This window comes from Coenobita brevimanus, chromosome 30 (assembly GCF_032717465.1).
Source record: "Coenobita brevimanus isolate Jiangsu-jjx chromosome 30, ASM3271746v2, whole genome shotgun sequence".
Lineage (NCBI taxonomy): Eukaryota > Metazoa > Arthropoda > Malacostraca > Decapoda > Coenobitidae > Coenobita > Coenobita brevimanus.
The window spans coordinates 42,181,636-42,201,576 of record NC_136983.1 but is presented as its reverse complement, the minus strand read 5'-3'; the positions used below and the strand labels follow the sequence as shown (position 1 = coordinate 42,201,576).

Sequence of the window (19,941 nt, the reverse complement as noted above, 5' to 3'; positions counted from 1 at the left end):
GAATGGATTATCTTGCTGGAGAGTCTCTTGAGTGTGTGGAGGAGCTCTGTTACTTGTGGGACATGATATGTGCCGGAGCTAGGCTGGAGCTTGCTTGGCAGCAAATGTACAGAGTGGCTGGAAGAAGTTTAGAGGGCTGTTGCCCATCGTGACAATAAAAAGGCTCTCACTCCACGCTAAGGGATCCTTGTATGCAGCACGTGTTAGCAATGTAATGCTGTATGGTTGCGAGACTCGGTCAGTAAAGGAGGAGGATATTCACAGATTTAAACTTATTAAGATGAGAATTATTTGATGAATGTGGTGAGTATCCTTGAATGACAGGCCAGAGAAGGTCAGGATTGTGAATGAAAAGTTAAGAGGAAGAATAAGACTTGATAGTATTAGTGCTGTGATGAGAATAGGTAAACTGAGATGGTTTGAGTATGTGGAGAGGATGGAGGAAAACAAATGGGTGCACAGGATCTGAGGTGTTAACGCTGTGGGTAGACATGAGCCAGGTAAACTTAAAAAAGACTTGGAATGAGATCACAGATTGTGATCTCAGGGTTAAGGGACTAAACAGCAAGGCTGCTAGAGACTGAGCGGCATGGAGAGTCACCAATAGAAGATCAAGGCTAACACATGCAAGCATGTTGGAGCCTTTATGAACAAATGAATGAATGACCTCATACTTCTAATTTCCTAAAAATGGACTTATCATAATGTTAGTATCGTGAGTGACTAAGCTATCGTATTATACTTGTAGGTTAAGTATACAACATAAAATTGTAAAACAATTACTGAATAAATATAAAAACTATATGACAAGGATTAACAGAGTGCAGAAAATTCTAAAATTTGTATTAATACAAGATTGCTGTTGGAGAGGAGATACCATACCATCATAACCAAATGTTTTAGCAATCATCTCGTAATGATATTCAATTAAATGGACATTAATAGTTCTCTTACAAACAGCTGTTATTAGAACCTTTACAATTCAAATTTCTGAGTGGAGATGAGGAGCTCAAGATCAAAATCAACACAAAATGATGACTTACAACATAAACACAATGTTTGTTTAACTGTTAATTTATCTTTCTGTTCCTCTGATACCGAATTTTTTAAAAATCAGTCTCAGGAGTATGGATGAAGAATATGTGGACCTGAGATAAGTGAACACATCAGGAGGCTCAATGAAAGATTAAAAGATGCTAAGTTATAAAGAAAGAAAGAAACAGGAATAGAATGATTAGGCCCAAGCAGTGGTCACTGCCCCAGGCTCATCTGACTGAACCCAGTGCACTGCAGCCTGAAGCTATCCTTGTGCAGTCCACCATACCCCTCTCAGGTGATAGGATGGGAACTGAGGAATGTTTGTATTGCTGAGCAGAGGAATATCTGTATAACTGAGCAGCAGAGCAGCCCAGTTATATTGGTGTCATTGTGTGATGACAATCCTCACCAGCACCACCACAATGTTAAGCTCAAACAAAGACTAACTCAGACATTTTTACTGTTACGTATGTGCTGAATGGTCACTCAACCCTTTGAATGGTGGTGGGTGGTGGCAACCATCATCCACTCACTTGATGTAGTGCTGTATACATCATCTGTCATCTTTATCATTTTTTTGTCTTCTCTCCTCTCTTCCTATTTCTTCTATCCTTCCTGTTGCTTCTTATTGCTCATTTTTCCATTTTTTGTGGGTCTACAATATGTGAAAAGCATAATGATTTCCTGTAACCCAGGAAACCATTTACAACACTGGATGGTAACCATATAACCAAGTAAATGGGTGCTGAGGGGCCTTCAGTATTTTCATGCCCCTGTTAGCCTGCTAACTGGGTCAAGAGTTGCAAATGTGGCATCCACCTGGGAACCAAACCTCCAAAATCTTCCCCACGCCTCTCTGTGCTGAGGCACTGTCTATCATAAGGGAATGTAGGTTCACTAAACAGGACGTCCCTGAAGGGGCAGCTGTTTGCATGTGGTTCATGGTCTGCCCAGCCAGACAGACTGGAGTTACTTAATAACAACAACAACAACCCTTTGACTGCTTGGATTTCTCTCACTTGAACTAAGTGTTCTGAAGTTAGCCTGAAGCTTCTGAATGTATGTATTTTCCTTACTTGAACTAAATCTGGCATTAGCCTGAATAAATTATTGAAGTGCATCAACTGACAACTGCAGCACAAAACCTCATGGCAAACGTTTTTTTACACTTCCAAGGCTTCTTAATACAGTACTGCAAGTTAGGAAAGACTGGCACAGAATAGTGATATAGCAACAGTAAATGAAACACCGTCATTATGGTAGTTACATTCAAAGAGCTACAATATGAATTACTGTTGGGCATTGTTATCTTCTTGAGTAACACTATACTGCATTATACTGACTATTATATTGCCATTTTTTTTTTATATCTTAGTCACATGAAACAAGCACAAAAAGCCATAAACACCCAAGGATCTCTTCACACTGAGAGCTCAGCTTTACATCCCTGAATGCCTAAAACAGAAAAAATGAGAGAGAGGTATGCAGAGGCAATGGAAAATAAGGAAGGCCTTGATATACAATAGAAGACAAAGATGGAAGTTGCAAGGAAGCTGAATGATGATGTGTATGTGTTAACAATAGTGTATGGGTGTCAGACTCAGATACAAATTGAATTTGAAAAGTGTAGCAGAAATGAATGGGGCTGTAAACCGTTCACTGCGATAATGTATTGATGTACTTCATCAGCAACCAACCAAGTGATTTTACTCTCTTTAGAAAAGCTCGAGATGTATGTATGTCAAATTCAAGTTTGGGAAGGTGAAAGTGGTAGTGATTGTAGCATATGCACCATGTGAGGACAGGAGTGAGAGAGAGAAAGACGGGTTTTGGAATGAGCTGGGTGAAGTAGTGGGAGAAATGCCCAGGAGCTATAAAGTGATTGTGATGGGGGATATGAATGGAAGAGTAGGCACTGATCTTGAGGATGACATAATGGGTTGCTATGGAGTACCAGGAGAAAATGATAATGGGAAGAGACTAAAGGATATGTGTCAGGAGAGGAGGTTAGGATATGTGTCAGGAGAGGAGGTTGTGCATTTGTAACTCATATTTCAAACACAGAGATACACATAAATATACGTGGTATAGAGGGAACGGGGATCGTGTTGAAAGAAGCCTGATTGATTAAATGCTCGTAGAGAGGTCGATGATGGGAATGGTTGCTGATACGAGGGCTGTGAGAGGACGATGTGGAGGTCAGTCAGATCATGTGATTGTGGTATGCAAGATCAAGCTGAAAGGAGTGAGGTGGATCAGGAGAGAGAGAAGCAGTCAGGGAGAAAGGCTGAAAGTTGAGAAGCCGAGGATCAAAGAAATGGCAGATGAATACAGGACCAAAGTAGAGGACGAGTTAGAATTACTGAATTGGAATGAAATGGATCTGGACAGACTGTGGAATGCATATAGGGATTGCTTAGTTAGGAATGCTAAAGCGGTATGTGGTGTGGCAAGAGTAACAACAAAGAAGAAAGGTACGGCACGGTGGGATGAGGAGGTAAAGAGAGCGGTGGAGGAAAAGAGGAAAAAGTGGCTAAAGTGGTTACAGGACAGGGGTTCAGTTGAAATAACTGAATATGTTGAGAGCAAGAAGCACGTAAAGAGACTAGTGAAGAGGAAAAAGGAGGTAAATGAGGATCTAGGAAGAAAAATGAATGCGAAATACTCTGAAAATAGAAAGTTATTCTGGAAAGAGGTGCGGAAATGTAGAAGTGAAAGTGGTAAGAAATGGGATGGTGTGAAGGATGCAGGTGGTAGATTATTAACCCATGGAGATGAAGTAAGGACCAGATGGAAAGAATATTTTGAAAGCCTGATGAATGGGGACAGAGACAGCAGAGCAGCTGTACACATCATTGGTTTTGGGGGTATGCAGAGAAGGAATGCAGTGCCAGGAAACGTGACAGTCGCACAGGTGAAGAGTGCTGTGAAGCGGCTGAAAAATGGGAAAGCAGCTGGGGTTGATGAGGTGTATGCAGAGATGCTTAAATGTAATGGAGAGAATGGAATGAAGTGCTTGTTGGAGATATGTAAGAAGGCATGGATGAGTGAAACTGTGCCTGCAGAGTGGAAAAAGGCTGTGATTGTACCCCTGTACAAAAATAAAGGTGAACGAAGTGAGTGCAAGAATTATCGTGGCATAAGCTTAATGAGTGTAGTAGGGAAGGTACTGTATATGGAAGAATTATTATAGAGAATGTAAGAGAGATATCAGAAGTCCTAGTGAGTGATGAACAGGGTGGCTTTAGGAGTGGCAGAGGATGTGTGGATCAAGTATTTGCAGTGAGACAGATAGTAGAGAAGGCTTGTGAGAAGGACCATAAGGTGTTTATGGCATTCATGGATCTGGAAAAAGCATATGACAAAGTGGACAGAGAAGGATTGTGGAAAGTTTTGCGCATGTACGGTGTAGAGGGTAAGCTGTTAGGTGCCGTCAAGAGTTTTTATGATGGTAGTGAAGCATGTGTCAGGGTTAATGGGCATCTAAGTGAATGGTTCACAATCAGTGTGGGTGTGTGACAAGGTTGTGTGATGTCCCCATGGTTGTTCAATGTATATATGGATGGGGTGATGAGAGAAGTGAAAACATGAGTAATGGAGAGAGGAATGGCATTGGTAATGAATGATGATTTTTTTTTTTTTTTTTTAATGTTTTTCTTATGTGAGGAAGAAGGAACCAAAGGCAATGAGCCTGCAAAAATGTTCCTTCCAAGAGAAAAACAAAATACAAGAGAGAGCCAAATTCAAGATCCATTCATTTCGAGATGCCTGGACCCACTGCGTTTGAAAGACTGGAGATCATGGATGGAATATCTCAAATATGTTGTATGCTGATGATGCAGTACTGCTTGCAAGTACCGGACAAGAACTTGGTAGGCTAATGCAGAGTTTTGCTGATGTCTGTAAGCGTCATTCCTTGACAGTAAATGTAGAAAAGAGAAAAGTAATGGTTACTGAGAGACAAGGTGACTCCCAGTGCAATGTAACAGTGAATGGAGAGAGAGTGGAATTGGTGAGAGAGTTCAAATACCTGGGTACAGTGATAGAAAAGAGAGGAAAATGTGCAAAAGAAGTTGAAAGCAGAGTGACACAAGGAAGAAAAGTAGCTGGTGCAATGAAGGCCTTGATAAGAAACAGAGGCTTGAGTGTTGCAGCTGCACGAGGCTTACATGAAGGAGTGTTAGCGCCAACTTTAACATATGGATGTGAGACTATGGTGTGGCATGAAAATGAAAAGTCAAGAGTAAGAGCAGTGGAGATGGGACTGCTGAGGAATCTATGTGGAGTACAGAGGGTGCATAGGATACAAAATAATGTGATTCGTGAAAGATGCAGAGTGAGGAAGTCAGTGGACACCAGAATTGAAGAGAGTGTACTGAGATGGTATGGTCATGTGGAGAGAATGGATAACAATAGAGTGGTGAAGAAGATATATATGAGCGAATTCGAAGGAGGAAGGAGGCGAGGTAGGCCAAGGAGAAGGTGGAAAGATATGGTGGATGAATGTGTGAGGAAGAAAGTTTTGTAAGTCGGTGAGGCTAGGGAACTATCAAGAGATTGAGCTGGCTGGATGAATTTTGTGAGATGTGCATGATCAGGGATTTTTGGCACCCCTTTTTAACGTGGCAGTGTCTGGATTGACTCTGTCGGAAACGATATGTGAAGCTACAGAACGTGGTGAATGTGTTTGGCGTATCCGATAGAGCCAGGATTCCGGGGGCTTGAATGATAAGTGAATGGAATTATGGCCCATTGGATTGGGAAAGTTTGGGCTGTCTGGACATTGCTACTCCTCACCCTGCCCTTGGGTGGGAAAGGAGGTCCGGATGATGATGACAGAAAGGCACCCTAACAGATACAGAATTAATGAAATTTTCAAACCGTGCAGTTTGAGATGTTTGTCAAAAGCTGAGTAAAACTGCATGATAACAGCTAGAAAAAATATAAAATCATGTCCTCATATTGAAGTTATGGAATATGTGTGGGCTGCAAAAAATAAGTAGGCGAAGAAACACAGAGATCTGTGAAAGACAAGAAGTGAGGAAGTCTACTGACTAGAGGGTAAAGGAGACAGTTTGATTATATGGAAAACAGATTTAAAAAGGATAGTGAAAATGTAAAAACTGGTATAAGTGAGTTCAAAAGTGGGAGGAAGTGTGGTATACAAAGTAGATGGATGGATATGCTAAATTAACGTGAAGCTTAAGCCATTATATTAATAAAGGCTGAAAAAGGATTGATGAAGTACTCCATGCAAGTGACAAAAAACAAGGATGGCATCCTTTATTCGACTTGGTTTAGGAGTATACGAGGTTTCTGTGATAACCATGTTGCTATTGTTGCCTAACCCTGGTCCACCCAGCTGACCAGACACACTGACCATGGGTGAGCAACTGCCCCTACAAGGTTGTCCCATAGGTTCCTTACAAGGCTAAAGTTGTGTCTGTATCTTAGTGCAGCATGTATTGTGCAGTGGTCTATTATGTGTGTTATGTAGTGTGGGCCTATTACAGATGCAGAGGACATGTCATCTGTGATTCCACCCAACCCAAATCAATGTTGGTAATTGAGGAGGGCTGGGTGACGTCCTAATCTAAGCCTAGTTAGGTGAACTCGATCAGCTTTTTTGGGGGATATTTCTGATGAATGGATGCTGGGATGGGGGGCTTGTTGTATAATGTTCTGATCAAAGTGTTGAACTGCCCTGTACATGAAATGACTATGTGGGTGTTCTTCATTGTTAGTGTTAGAATGTTTAGAGGTGGGATGTAGTCAAAAGGGGCCTGGTAATGTCTGTGTTGTAATGTACATGTGTCTGGTTGTGCTATGTGACTCTGTCATGTAATGACAGAGGTGGTACAAGTTTGCACAGGCTGCTGTAAAGACCTATATGCCTCTCACGTCGAGATATTCTCTGGTGAGGAGGGCTTTAACTTCAACTCTATGACAGGGAGGACTGTATAAGTGAGCTGTGAGATGGTTTTATCACAGTCAGTAATGATGCATAGGAGACTGTTTGGTATGGTCTTCAAGATGTTGTAGTGTGAGTTAGATGGGATGGGGGTCCTGCATGGAAGGCAGAGAATATCACTGACCTAATGTATTGTCTATAAAGTAGGAAGTTAATTTCTTTTTGCTGCCCAAAATTTGTACCTGTAAGTGCATTAAGTGCAATGAGTCTGGAAGTGCACCACTTCTTGATGTATTGTATATGGTTCTCAAAGGTGAGTCCAGTGTCATGCATCAATGCAAGGATCTTTGTGGAGCATGTGTATGGCACAGGTATACTGCTAAGTGTGATGTCAAGGGAACATCATTGCTCATGCTTGCTGCTGGTGATGAGACTGGAGGAGGATATGACTGGCACAATCACTGACCTGTTGTCCCCGATCCATGCCTGCAGTGTGCAGAGGTAAGTTTCCTGCAGTGTACAGACTGTGTTTGTGATGTGGTGTGAGGCTGTTATGATAAATATCATCTAAATCTGTGGGCAATGGTGTGGTGTAGGAATGCCATGCATGTACAGCATTGGTTAAAATGCATGGATGAAGTAATGGAGCCCTATGGAATTGCATCAGGAAAATTAGGTGTTCATGACAACTTGCCCTGGAGCATACCATGTGCTTCTCTATCATACCAGTAAAGTGCACTTTGTAAGCATGTGACAGGCGAGAGAGAGTGCCATGTTATCACAGTTTCCCTCTGATGTATTATTTCTTCATGATGGTAGTGACCAATGAAAAGTATACTGGAAAGAGAGACGTTCCCTCACATATACCCACACAGACACAGAAACACACACTCAATTGAATGACAATAAGCCGGAGGAGTCGGCCAAATAAGAGTAAAACACAGTGATGGATTTAAATTTTGTATGATTGTGCCATGGCAGAGAGAAGTAGTCCACTGTTAACATCCAGTGACAGTGAGTTTGTGGGGTTCTCCAATGTAGACCAAAACAACAGATGTGTTAAACTGAACCAAACAAGAGTAGGAGGTGTGGAAAAAATGGCTAAGAAGACTTCCCAGGAATTAAAACTAGTTAGGGCAATAATTAGGGATTTTTTTTTTTTTTTATGTGTCCGACCTTGGGCAAAGGCTTCAGGGCCTATTTCTTGGGGGCAATGACCTATCCCAAGGCCCAGTGGTCCTCCTACACCTCCACGTGTCACCACTTCGGCGCTAACACCCACCATCCATATTGAATACATGCTAGGGCTGTCTCATACAGGACTGGTGTATTGGTATTAGCGGGGGTATTTTTATGACATGTCGGCGGGTCATCTGGTAGATCAGGGAAGTCTGCTTTTAGGAAATTCAAATCCTTAAATTGTTCCCTGCCCCAGCTGGGATTCGATCCTGGGTCCATCAGGACTGCAGGCCGCCTCTCTACCGATTCAGCCACTGCCTCCCCAAATTACAGGAACAGACCTCAGAACAGGAGAGGGAGATAAGGAGTTGAAAAACAAGTTAGAGTGCATCTGCTTATGCAATGCTGACCAAGAGAAAGGTGTCTGAATTAAAAGCGAGCAAAGAATCAGCCGCATGTGAAATAAAACAGCTTAAATGGGAAAGTAAGAGGCTGGAGGAGGAAATGGACAAGATGAAATGTAAACTTGACGAGCATGAATCTAAAACTAAGATGCATGAGGAACTATCAGGGAAATCTTAGAACGCAAGGAGTGGAAGAAAACTCAAAAAAAGATAAAATAAGTCTGAAGAAGATTTTAGAACAAGAAAGAAAGGAAAACCAGGGAAAGGTGGAAAAGGAAGAGGTGAAGGTACTAAAAAAAAAAAAGAAGCATTGGTTAGCGATGTGGCAGATAAGAAAAAGTGTGATAGTTTCAGGATTAAATGAAAAATCTATGTCAATATGATCAAAAAGGGAAAGAAAACTAAGAAGGGGTAAAGAAATAATATCATTAGTTATGGAGGGCAACAACGAAGCTCAAAAAGAGACTGAAGAGGTGTTTAGGCCGGGAAGATTCGAGGAGGGAGAGGCACAGCAACTAAATGTTAAGTTTCGGTCACAGTTTACAATAACTGAGATTATTAACAAGATATGGAAACTAGCAGGCAAGGAAGGGTTCAAGAATGTCTGGATAAGAAGAGATGCAAAGGAGGAAAAAAGAGCTAAAATAAAGGAGCTAGTCAGGTAAGCTAAGGAAAAGAACAACCAGAGAACGGAGGAAGAGAAGACAGATTTTTATTGGAGAGTTATGGATCAGAAACTGAGGAAGTGGTACTGACAGAGAAAGGAAGGGCGAAGGACAGAATGAAAAATAATGTAAAAAGATTGAAAGTGGCATATGCTAACGTAGATGGCTTATCCTCGGCAAGGCTAGAAATCAACGATTTCTTGAGGGTAATTGAGCCAGATATTATGTGCTTTGTAGAGATCAAGTTAAGAGAGGATATTGATATCCAAGTGGGAGATGGTAAATATAAATTATGGAGAAGAGATTGAAAATAAAAAATGAGAGGAGAGGTGATGATGGCAGTGAACAGCATAAATGTGGATGATGTGGAACTGGAAGAAGGTAGGGTAGAAGTGATAAATATGAAACTAGACACCAGAGCGAAAGGCAGGAGAGACATCGTAGTAGCATATGTCCCCCCTAAGGCAGAAGCATGAAATGAGGCTGAATACCAGGAGATGTTACACATGGTTAGGCACCTACAGAAAATGACTGAGAAAAGCAACAATATAATCCTGGTGGGTGACATTAATTTTAAAGATGTGAACTGGGAAATACACAGAGGTGGTTTGGACATGTGGAGAGAATGGAGAATGAAAGACTGACTAAGAGGGTGTATGTAGGTGAGGTGGAGGGAGGGAGAGGGAGGGGTAGACCGAGGATGAGGTGGAGGGATGGAGTTGAGAGGTATATGAGGGAGGGGGGGGTGAGTTGGGGGGAGGGTAGTCAAATGGTGGGTGACAGAGCGACTTGGAGGCATTTTGTCTGCGGCCACCCTTTGCGGGATTAGGGTGTCGGGCTATAGATAGATGGATAGATAGAACTGGGAAAGGAGTGACTCAGGAGGTAGTGTAGATTCATGGGGCAGTGTAATGTTAAATATAGAAATGACAGCACTTTTTTTTTTTTTTAGTCCTGTTCAAGTCACTACAGCAACCTAGATATGACTGTTTAGCTGGACCCAGCTGTTTTAGTGAGAGCTGAGTGATGGCTAAGCAAATCATCTTGATGTAACCACAGTTAAGAAAAAAGTTTTTTTTTTACTTCTGCATGTCTGAAAGTGGAAAGAAACGCATATAAAAGTTCTTGATAATTTCTTAAGTTCTTCTATCTTGATCTCAGAAGCCAAGCTTGGATGTCTTTATCCATACTTTGTAGTAGTAGTAGTAGCTGTTCCCTAGGCAGTCTGGCTGAACAGCTCCGAGTCCCTTAGGAAGGCCATGGACAAGACCAGGCTTTCCCACAGAGCTCTCAAAGAGTGTATGTTGTGTTGTTGGCGTAGGTGACTGTGTGCAATGCAGTCTTCCATATTGTGCTTAATAGTATGGGATGCTGTGTTGCATCCTGGACAGGCATCAGCGACGGAGTCATCCAGCCTCTTCTGGTTGCTTAAGAGGGCTGGATGGTGCCCACATCTCAACCTGGCCAGGTGGACCCTGTCCTCACGAGGGAGATAGGATTCAGAAGGGTGGATGTCAGGGGGCCGTGCATGCAGCTGTGTGTTGACTTTAAGTGACTGAATGGAGTGGCAAGTGATCTGAGTGTGGATATGCTTCTGGAAGCTGGTCTGAGGTGGGCGAGGGGGGAGAGATGACAGTATTTATGTATGGTATTGTGTGCTGGGTGTTGTTTTGATGTTCCCTGGTGTGGGTGGATGTGCTGCCATGTAATATAGTGGATGTTGTGGGTTTGTGGAGGCTGCAGCAAGAAACTGGGTGCCTCTCAAGTCTAGGTGATCCTTGACTTTGAGGACTTTTGTTTCTTGATGTAGGTGGTCTGTGGGTGTCGTAGCTGTGCAGCCTTGTGATTATTTTTAGGGCCTTGTTCTGAATGGTCTGTAGAGTGTTGCAGTGTGTTTTGGTGAGGTATGAAGCCCAGGCAGGGCTTGCATAATTCATCACTGAACATATATATTGTTTGTATACTGTGGTGGTGGTTTCTTTGTTGTGTCCAAATGTTGTATGAGCAAGTGACCTCAAAGAATTGAGTCTTGGTGTTATTTTATTTTTAATGTTTGTGATGTGTTGTTTAAAAGACATTGATGTATTGTATGTTACACCAAGGATTTTGGGTGTGTGTGTGTGTGGTAGGGGAGTGTTGTTTATGGTGAGGTGTGGGATGTGACTGTGTTCTGCTGTCCAGTTTGTGAGAAGGGTCACTGTAGATTTGGCTGGGTCTATTTTGAGCCTGTTTGTGGTGAACCATTCATGTAGTGTGTTGAGGTAAGGTTGAATGATGTGTGCAGCCGTGTTTGTGTTTTGGTGCGTACATGTAAGTGTTATATCATCTGCATAGGAAGCTATGTGTATCTGTGGTGTGTGGGGTGTGGGTATGTCGTGCATGTATAGGTTAAAGAGTGTAGGGGACAAAACAGATCCTTGGGGGATGCCGTTTGTGAAGATTCTGATGTTGGAAGACTGACCGGCAAATATTACGTGTGCACATCTGCCTGCTAAGTAGTTTGCCAGCCATCTTTTTGTGTTATTGTACATGTTTGTGTTGAGTATTTTGTTTGTGAGGTTGTGGTGGGCGATGGCATCAAAAGCTCTGCTAATGTCTAGTGTGACTAGGAGCGTTCTGTGTGGTGGCCTAGCTGAATTCATGCCATCAAAAACTCTCTGTGTAAGGTCTGTAAGAAGGGTGTTTGTGGAGTGTAGTGGCCTAAAGCCATGTTGTGACTGGGCTAGGGGAATGTGAGGTGTGACTAGTTGTAGTACCAGTCGTTCAGTGACTTTAGAGGAGGTGCAGAGGAGTGTGATGGGGTGATGTGAGGAGGGTAATGTGGGGTCTATGTTGGGTTTAGGGATAGTGATGATAATGCCATGCTTCCAGACGTTGGGTATTATGTTGTGTGAGTAGCTGTAGTTTGATATGTCGGTGAGTGCTTGTATGCCTTGTGGTCCAAGGTGTTTAACCCGCCCCATCCTGACCACTTTTCCACCACTGACTCCCCCCAATCCCGACCATTTTTGGAAAATTTTTTTTTTGGCTCAAACCTCCGCTTTTGGTGAGAAACATCAAAAAATCATAGAGAAATTGCTCACCTGAGGTTTAAAATACTCGATACAGGTAGCAGTACCTCCTCACCTTACTGTGTTTTCTATCAGACTGGATCCAAAGAAAACGAGTTCTATGGGAGTGTAACCATTCCACACCACTCATAAACGGTATTTATTTATTTATTTGGTACGAATTTATATGTAGTACGAGAGAATATTGGTTTTCACACAGTAATATAGGCAATATAAGCCTTGTTTCACTCATGAAACACATCAACATACCTGACCTTTTTGGGCGACATTACCTGATCGTCATTTCTGACTGTTTCTTCTTCTAATGCTATGTAAAGTTTGTCCTCCACATTGTCATCGATTGAGAAATCACTCTGGCCCTGAATTTTGTACCGTGGCATGACATGGCTTTACTGGCCAGGTAACAGGTGAATTGCTGAGACAATGGCATGCAAGGGGGGGGGGGAGGTCATGCTGGGTAAGGCATTGTCCCTGCCTGGCATCTTGTAGACGAAGGTGTCCCGTGTATATGTACCAAAAATCACTCGCGAAAATTGAAAATTGTGCAAATTAGGGACCTTGCAATTGATTCCCGTTTATGTACGTCAACAGGACTGGCAGTGACAAAACGTGTGGATGTTAATTCACGTCGACAGGACGCCGCGGTTTAAGGTGAATGTTGCTTATGTTGTCTGGTCCACAGGCAGATGAGTGCTTGAGGTTAAGATGTGCTTCGTCTGGTTGTAAGTGAAAGGTACGTAGTCTGGGTCTGTGGGGAACTGTCTCTTACGTCAGATGATACATCGGTCTTCGGGATGGGGGGTTAGATGGCTGACTTGTGAAAAGTGATTGATGAGAATGTTTGCTTGTTGTTTGTTTGAGGGTATGGTGTCTGTCGTTGTGATGGCAGCGTGTGATTGTGTGGTGTTGCTGTTGGAAAGTGTGATGATGTTTAGTGTTTTGTAGAGTTTGCTAATGTTTGTTTTGTGGTCAAGTGTTTGGAGGTAATTTTTCCAGTTTAGTGTTTGCTGTTCTGATATTTTATTGTTTATTTGAGTGTTGAGTTCTTGTATTTGTTGTACAGTGTCTTGTGTATGTGGTGTTGGGGAGTGTCGCAGTGTGTCCCGTTGTCTGATGAGGCCTTGCATTTCTGGGGTGAAGTTGGAGTTGTGCCTCTTTCTGTTGCCTCTAGGGATGTGTCTTTTGTCTGCATTTTGTATAATTGTATTGAAAGTGTGCACAGCGGTGTTGATGTTTGTGATGGGTGTACTGTTTAGTGTTTCAAAATGTTGTTCTGTTTCAGTTACAAAGGCCTTCCAGTTGGCTCTCGTATAATTAGTGTATGTGTGTTTGTAATCAGCTGGGGTGATTCTGGTTTTGGTAGTGATGATGATTCGGAGGTGATCAGAATCTAGGGTTTTGACCACTCTCCATGATGTAGTGGGGGCGAGGTTTGGGGAGCAGAAGGTGATGTCAGATGATGGGAGGAAGAGTGCTTGGTGTGGGATATGGGTATGTTAGTCTAGACTGTTTAGTATGAAAAGATGATCTGTCTGGGATTGTAGTACCAGCCCTTTGTCTGTGTCAGGGTTGTTGACATGCCAGGCCGACGACTTGGTGTTGAAATCACCACCCAGGATGATGTTGGGTATGTTAGTGATGTGATGTATCTGTGGGGAGTAATTGTGTGGTACTTTGGGGGACGAATGGGGGGGAATGTATGTGTTAGCGATTGTTATGTGTGATTTGTTACCAGTGTGTATTTTAACTGATTGTATTTCTGTTCTGGTGTCATGTGGGGGTAGAAGTGACTTTGTGTGTGCACTGGTATCTGCAAAGTTGATGGATTTGTGTACCAGGGTGATGAGTCCACCGCCACCGCCGTCGGCCCGGTCTTGTCGAATGGTGAAGTTATGAAATGTCGGTGTTTTCTGTGCTCTGTGTAGTTTTGTTTCTTGTAAGATGGCAATGTGTATATTCTGTTGTTTGATGAATTGTGTGAGTTCTTGTTTTTTGGTGTTTATGCCATCTATGTTTAACTGAAGGATGTTTATGTTGTGTGTACGATGTGTGTTTGCTGCTGCAGCAAGGGGGGGAGGTGGTGTGGGTGGAGGGGAAGGGGTAGGAGGAGGTTGTGATGGAGGGAAGGGTTGAGGTGGATTAGGATGGGTTGGAATGGGAGGAGTTGGGGGACTGGATGGTGTTGGAAAGATCAGTGGGTTTGGCTGTGGAGGTGTGAAGGAAGTAGGAGTAGGACTGCTAGGAGGGTTGGTGGTTGGGAGGAAGGAGCAGGTCCAGATGTCTGTGTAATGTTTTCTGGATGCAAGTGTTGTGCAGGTGTAATGGGTCCAGTTCTTGCAGGAATTGCACTGAACTGAACCTTTTGTCTGTCAGCTCGATGTGATAGGTTTTGAGCATGTTGGACATATGTATTTGTTGGTGGATTGCTCTCAATGTCCCCGGCTAGAAGAAGTCATCGAGAAATGACAGCTGGAGAGTCATTTCTCGGTGTGGAAAAAACGGTGCTGTTGTGTGTGTTGTGTTGGGAGATGTGGTACTTGCCCGGGCAACCGAAGCCACTCCCAGGTACTTGAGCCCCGTGAGGGGCCGGGGGGGTTTGCGGTGGTTTGGCCCCCATGCTGTTTACTGATCTCATTCCTAATTATCTGCTGCCATATGTGGACCCACTCATTGTAGTGTGACCAGAAAAGCAGTGATGCATATGTAACACAAAATATACCTAGTAATGGTCAGTGTGGGTACCCATCATCCACTCACTCAGGGTAGTGATACCCTGTAAACCAGGAAATCATTTTATACACTGGGTGGTAGCCTTATAACCAGGCAACATATGTTCCACACATGCCAACAAGTGGGTTGGCAGAGGGTTAGTGCACCTCCCTGGAAGACAACTTACTAAAAATACAAACAAAATGTCATGGACCAGGCAGATCAACAGGTGACGACCAGGGACCGGATGAAACATGGTGTGGATTGGAACACGGAATGTAAGGGATGCAGATGATGAGATGGAAAAGAGAGAGAGATTGTCCAAGTGCTTGAGGGCGCACAAGTGGACATATGTGGATTAACTGAGACTAAATGAATAGGTGAGAGTGTGAGAGTGTTTGAGCATGGATTAGAGACCCTGTAGACAGAGAGACTGGACATCCAGTGTTTATAGCTGCTCGTTAATTAAGTGAATTTTTCTCTTTGAAAGTTGGTTTGAAACAGGGATGTGTCATGTCTCCATGGTTGTTCAATCTGTACATGGATGGGGTAATAAAAGAGGTACAAGGTAGGGTAGTGGATGTTGGAGTGGCCCTGGTGAGAGAGGATAGTGTTTGGAAACTCCCCGTACTGTTGTTTGCAGATGATACTGTGTTGTTGAGTGAAGACGAAGGGGAGCTGCAAGGCTTGGTGGATGAGTTTGAGAGAGTGTGTAAGAAACGGAACCTAAAGGTGAATGTAGGGAAGAGTAAAGTGATGGTCTTTGAGAGAGGTGAAGTTAGTGAATGTACAGTGAGGTTGGATGGTGAGGAATTGGAAAATGTGAGTACGTTTAAGTATTTGGGTAGTGTGATGAGTAAGGATGGAGGTTTGGAGGGTGAAGTGCTTGAAAGGGTACAGCAGGGAAGAAAGGTTGCTGGTTCCTTGAAAGCAGTGATAAGAAACAGGGAAGTGAGCATGGAAGTGAAAAAGTTACTACATGACAGTATTGTGATACCAACTCTAACGTACGGTAGTGAAGCTTGGACATTGTTGGAAGGACACAAGTCAAGAGTGAGAGCAGTGGAAATGAGTTATTTAAGAGGAGCCTGTGGAGTCACGTGGAGAGACAGGCTGACGAATGAGGATATAAAGGAACGTTGTGGTGTGGATGTGGATGTGATAGGAAATGTTATGAGGAACACACTGAGGTGGTTTGGCCATGTGGAGAGGATGGAGGGTGAAAGACTGACGAAGAGAGTGTATGTGAGTGAGGTGGAGGGGGGAAGAGGGAGGGGGAGGCCGAGGATGAGATGGAGGGATGGGGTGGAGAGGTATATGAGAGAGGGGGGTGTGAGTTGGGAGCAGGGCAGTGAAATGGCGGGGGACAGGGCGACTTGGAGGCGATTTGTTTGTGGCCACCCCAAACGGGATTGAGGCGTCTGGCAATAGATAGATAGATAGATAGATAGTTAATTGGTTGGCTGCCATGGCAGAGTCTTGGTGCAAGTGCCTCACAGCCTGAGTGCTGGCTGACTGCAGATTCGTCTAAAAATGCATCTCCTGGTGATAAATACACCGATAAATACTGTTGTCAGTTGTCAAATTTTTTCTGCTGTTTTAGCACTCACCACAAGGAGAAGTGGAGTATTTCTGTGGATTCCTTTGATTTTCTTCAATTTTTCTTGTAGCTTAACAGCAGTCAATGCAATTTTACCCACAATATTGAAGGTAATCCATTCTTAAGATCATAATGTAGAAAACCACAATAACAAAACCAGCGATCAAGTCTGACTATATAGCAACTTTATGAATACTGGGCTGCCACCATGGGTAGAATCTATCTATCCATCTACTGCCAGACACCTTAATCATGATAAGGTGGCCACAAACAAATTGCCTCCATGTCACCCTGTCCCCCACCTTTTCATTGCCCTCATGTACTACAGTGAGTGGGTCCACATATGGCAACAGATAATTAGGAATGAGATCAGTAAACAGAGAGTAAAAAATAATGTAAAATATATGGAAGCAATAACACACATAAACCAATCAGTTTCACAAAGTATGGATAAAGACATCCAAGCTTGGCTTCTGAGATCAAGATAGATGAACTTAAGAAATTATCAAGAACTTATATGCGGTTTCTTTCTACTATCAAACATGCAGAAGTATAACCTTTTTTCTTAGCTGTGGTTACATCAAGATTATCTGCTTATCTATCATTCAGCTCTCACTAAAACAGCTGGGTCCAGCTAAACAGCCATATCTAGGTTGCTGTAGTGACTTCTACAGGATTGGAAAAAAAAAAAAAAAAAATGTGCGGTGAATTATGAAGGTTCTAAGGAGCTTCAATGCTGAATCAATGGATTAGAGTATATACAGTACATTCAGCTAAATCCAGAATATAAGACATAAGCATTCTGGGTGCAGTCACTGGATCAAGATATGAAAAAAGCTGTTCAAGTTTTGCATTCTTTCAGTCATTTACTCGTACCACTACAACACTAAATACCTGACCTAAGAATTTATTAACATGATATAGTATGCTGCATGCATTACCAATTACATCTCACTCTGCTGTTCAACAGCATGACTGAATAAATACAAAACATGTGTTCTGGTGGTACCCAGCCTGAACCCCTTCAATTCTGCAACTTATTTTTTCTATCTCCAGACCATTTTATTGAACTTAGGAGAGTCTTTCAGCATTCGATGGGTCAGATATATCATTAAAAACCCTTTCAATATATAAGGCTTTGCCCAAGCAGAATAACAGTGCCTGGCTGCAGTAAGTGTAAACTAAAAAAATAACATTCCATCAAACTGAAGGAGGTTAACATAAGCACTTCTGGATATAGTTGAGTGTATGAGTATGTTCCAGCTCCAACACTGGGTCATATTCTTAACAGGGAAGTTTCCTACAACCTCTTCCTAACCAACCTGGTTCTGAATATAGCACATTACAATTTTCACTTATAATATTAATACAAATCACATCTACAACAGACTGGTACAGATCACATATAAGAGAATGATAAAGTGCAATAAGGCTAAGGATGAGGTTCCAGGGAGCTTCATTTACTAATAAGAATATAGGCCATTGAGCCGGGTAGCAGAAAAAGACACAACAGTACCAATTCTACCCCAACAGACAGGTCACACCCTGGGCACAGTTTTGACATATGTGACAGTGATTTGTCTGATTCTATTTATTTACTCACATCCAGTCACTGACTCGTCAATCCACTCTGATCGTTCTGAAACACAGCACAATAAACTGATCACAACACAGCTCTGTGGGCTGAGAACTCCCTCTACCAACCTGCTTTGGTTACATGACTTTGCTGCAATTATCGGGACTTTCATAATAAACAAGAGTGCATACAATTTAAAAGTACAATGAAGAAGTAAAAAGTGTACAAAAAAATCTGAGTAAACTGAAATATACTTTATATAGTTCTGTAGTATACATGACAAGAAACAGAGCAGCTTTACAGGATGGAAGAACTGATAAGCAAGTATTAGCAATAACTGATTTACAAAGAAAATTAATAATTCATTATACTGTACAAAGGCAAAGTCTATCCCATGACTGCACAGGAGATAGTAGATAATTCATCAGAGGTTAACATGAAGCTGATTGTCAAAATGCTGCTGAAGCAAGGAATTCGGCTGCATTCATTAATATAAACAAAATAATTAAATTCAGGACTAAATGCATGCATTAGTGTACTTTACAAGCAGCAATAATAAGTATGTATTTAAGTGGAAGAATATTGTACCTCAAAAAGTAGCTGATCATTTGGTAGTGACTGCAAAGAGAATCAATATGCAGGCAATATGCTGTGTGCACCACTTCATCCTTCATACATATGTCATTGTACTGCCATAGTTTCTTAAGTCTCGGATGGTGGGAACAGAAGGGAACAAAGTTGATCAAGCTGAATAAAGTTGAACAAAACTGAGTAAACTGAATACCCTCTCAGCTTTGTTTGATCCAAGGCCGTTCACTACTGTTCATGGTCTAAGGGCGTGCACTTGAATGGTCTGGCAGGCAGAAGACACGGTCAGACGGCCCAATCAGCGCTCAGCTGGCATTGACGTCACACAACCAATCACGGAGTGAATCTTTTGTTGGCTGGGCAGAGCACTAGAGCCAGGCCTTTTTGAAATTTTCGAACATTTCCGGTGCGTGATAGCAGGCATTTAGTGTTTGATAAAGGTATTTGGGTAGTTTTTTTATGTAGGCATGATAGCGAGATACGCTATAGCCGAACCCGTGATAGCCGAGGGTTGAGTGTACTATATATATATATACCGTATATATCATATACATATATGATAAGAAGCAGAGAAGCGAGCATGGAAGTGAAAAAGCTAGTACATGACAGTATTGTGATACCAACTTTAACGTATGGAAGTGAAGCTTGGACGTTGTTGGAGGGACAAAAGTCAAGAGTGAGAGCAGTGGAAATGAGTTATTTGAGAGGAGCCTGTAGAGTCACACGGAGAGACAGACTGACAAATGAGGATGTGAAGGAGTGTTGTGGTGTGGATGTGGATGCAGTAGGAAGCGTTAGGCGACACACACTGAGGTGGTTTGGCCATGTGGAGAGCAGGGAGAGTAAGAGACTGACGAGGAGAGTGTATGTGAGTGAGGTGGAGGGGTAGAGAGGGAGGGGAAGGCCAAGGATGAGATGGAGGGATGGAGTGGAGAGGTATATGAGAGAGGGGGTGTAAACTGGAAGCAGGGCAATGAAATGGCTGGGGACAGGGCGACATGGAGGCGATTTGTTTGTGGCCACCCCATATGGGATTTAGGAGTCTGGCAATAAAGATATATGTATATATATATATATATATATATATGTAGGAGGAGGCTGTAGCACGGGCCGAACAGGGTAGTACTCCCGAGGGGAATGGGAATGCTGGCGATAAGGAGAGCTGGAGCTCCTGTTTCACTAGCTATCTAACCATTCCCC

General features: G+C 42.7%; 1 protein-coding gene across 1 annotated transcript in view; it reads right to left on the bottom strand.

The window, feature by feature from the left end:
- The window catches only part of l(1)G0196 (inositol hexakisphosphate and diphosphoinositol-pentakisphosphate kinase), a 475,031-nt gene that overhangs the window by 177,022 nt on the left and 278,068 nt on the right, over positions 1 to 19,941 (bottom strand). Inside the window, exon 16 of the mRNA XM_080268869.1 lies at positions 18,181 to 18,216. Coding sequence (XP_080124995.1) covers positions 18,181 to 18,216 — 36 coding nt within the window. The remainder of the gene's footprint in view (positions 1 to 18,180; positions 18,217 to 19,941) is intronic.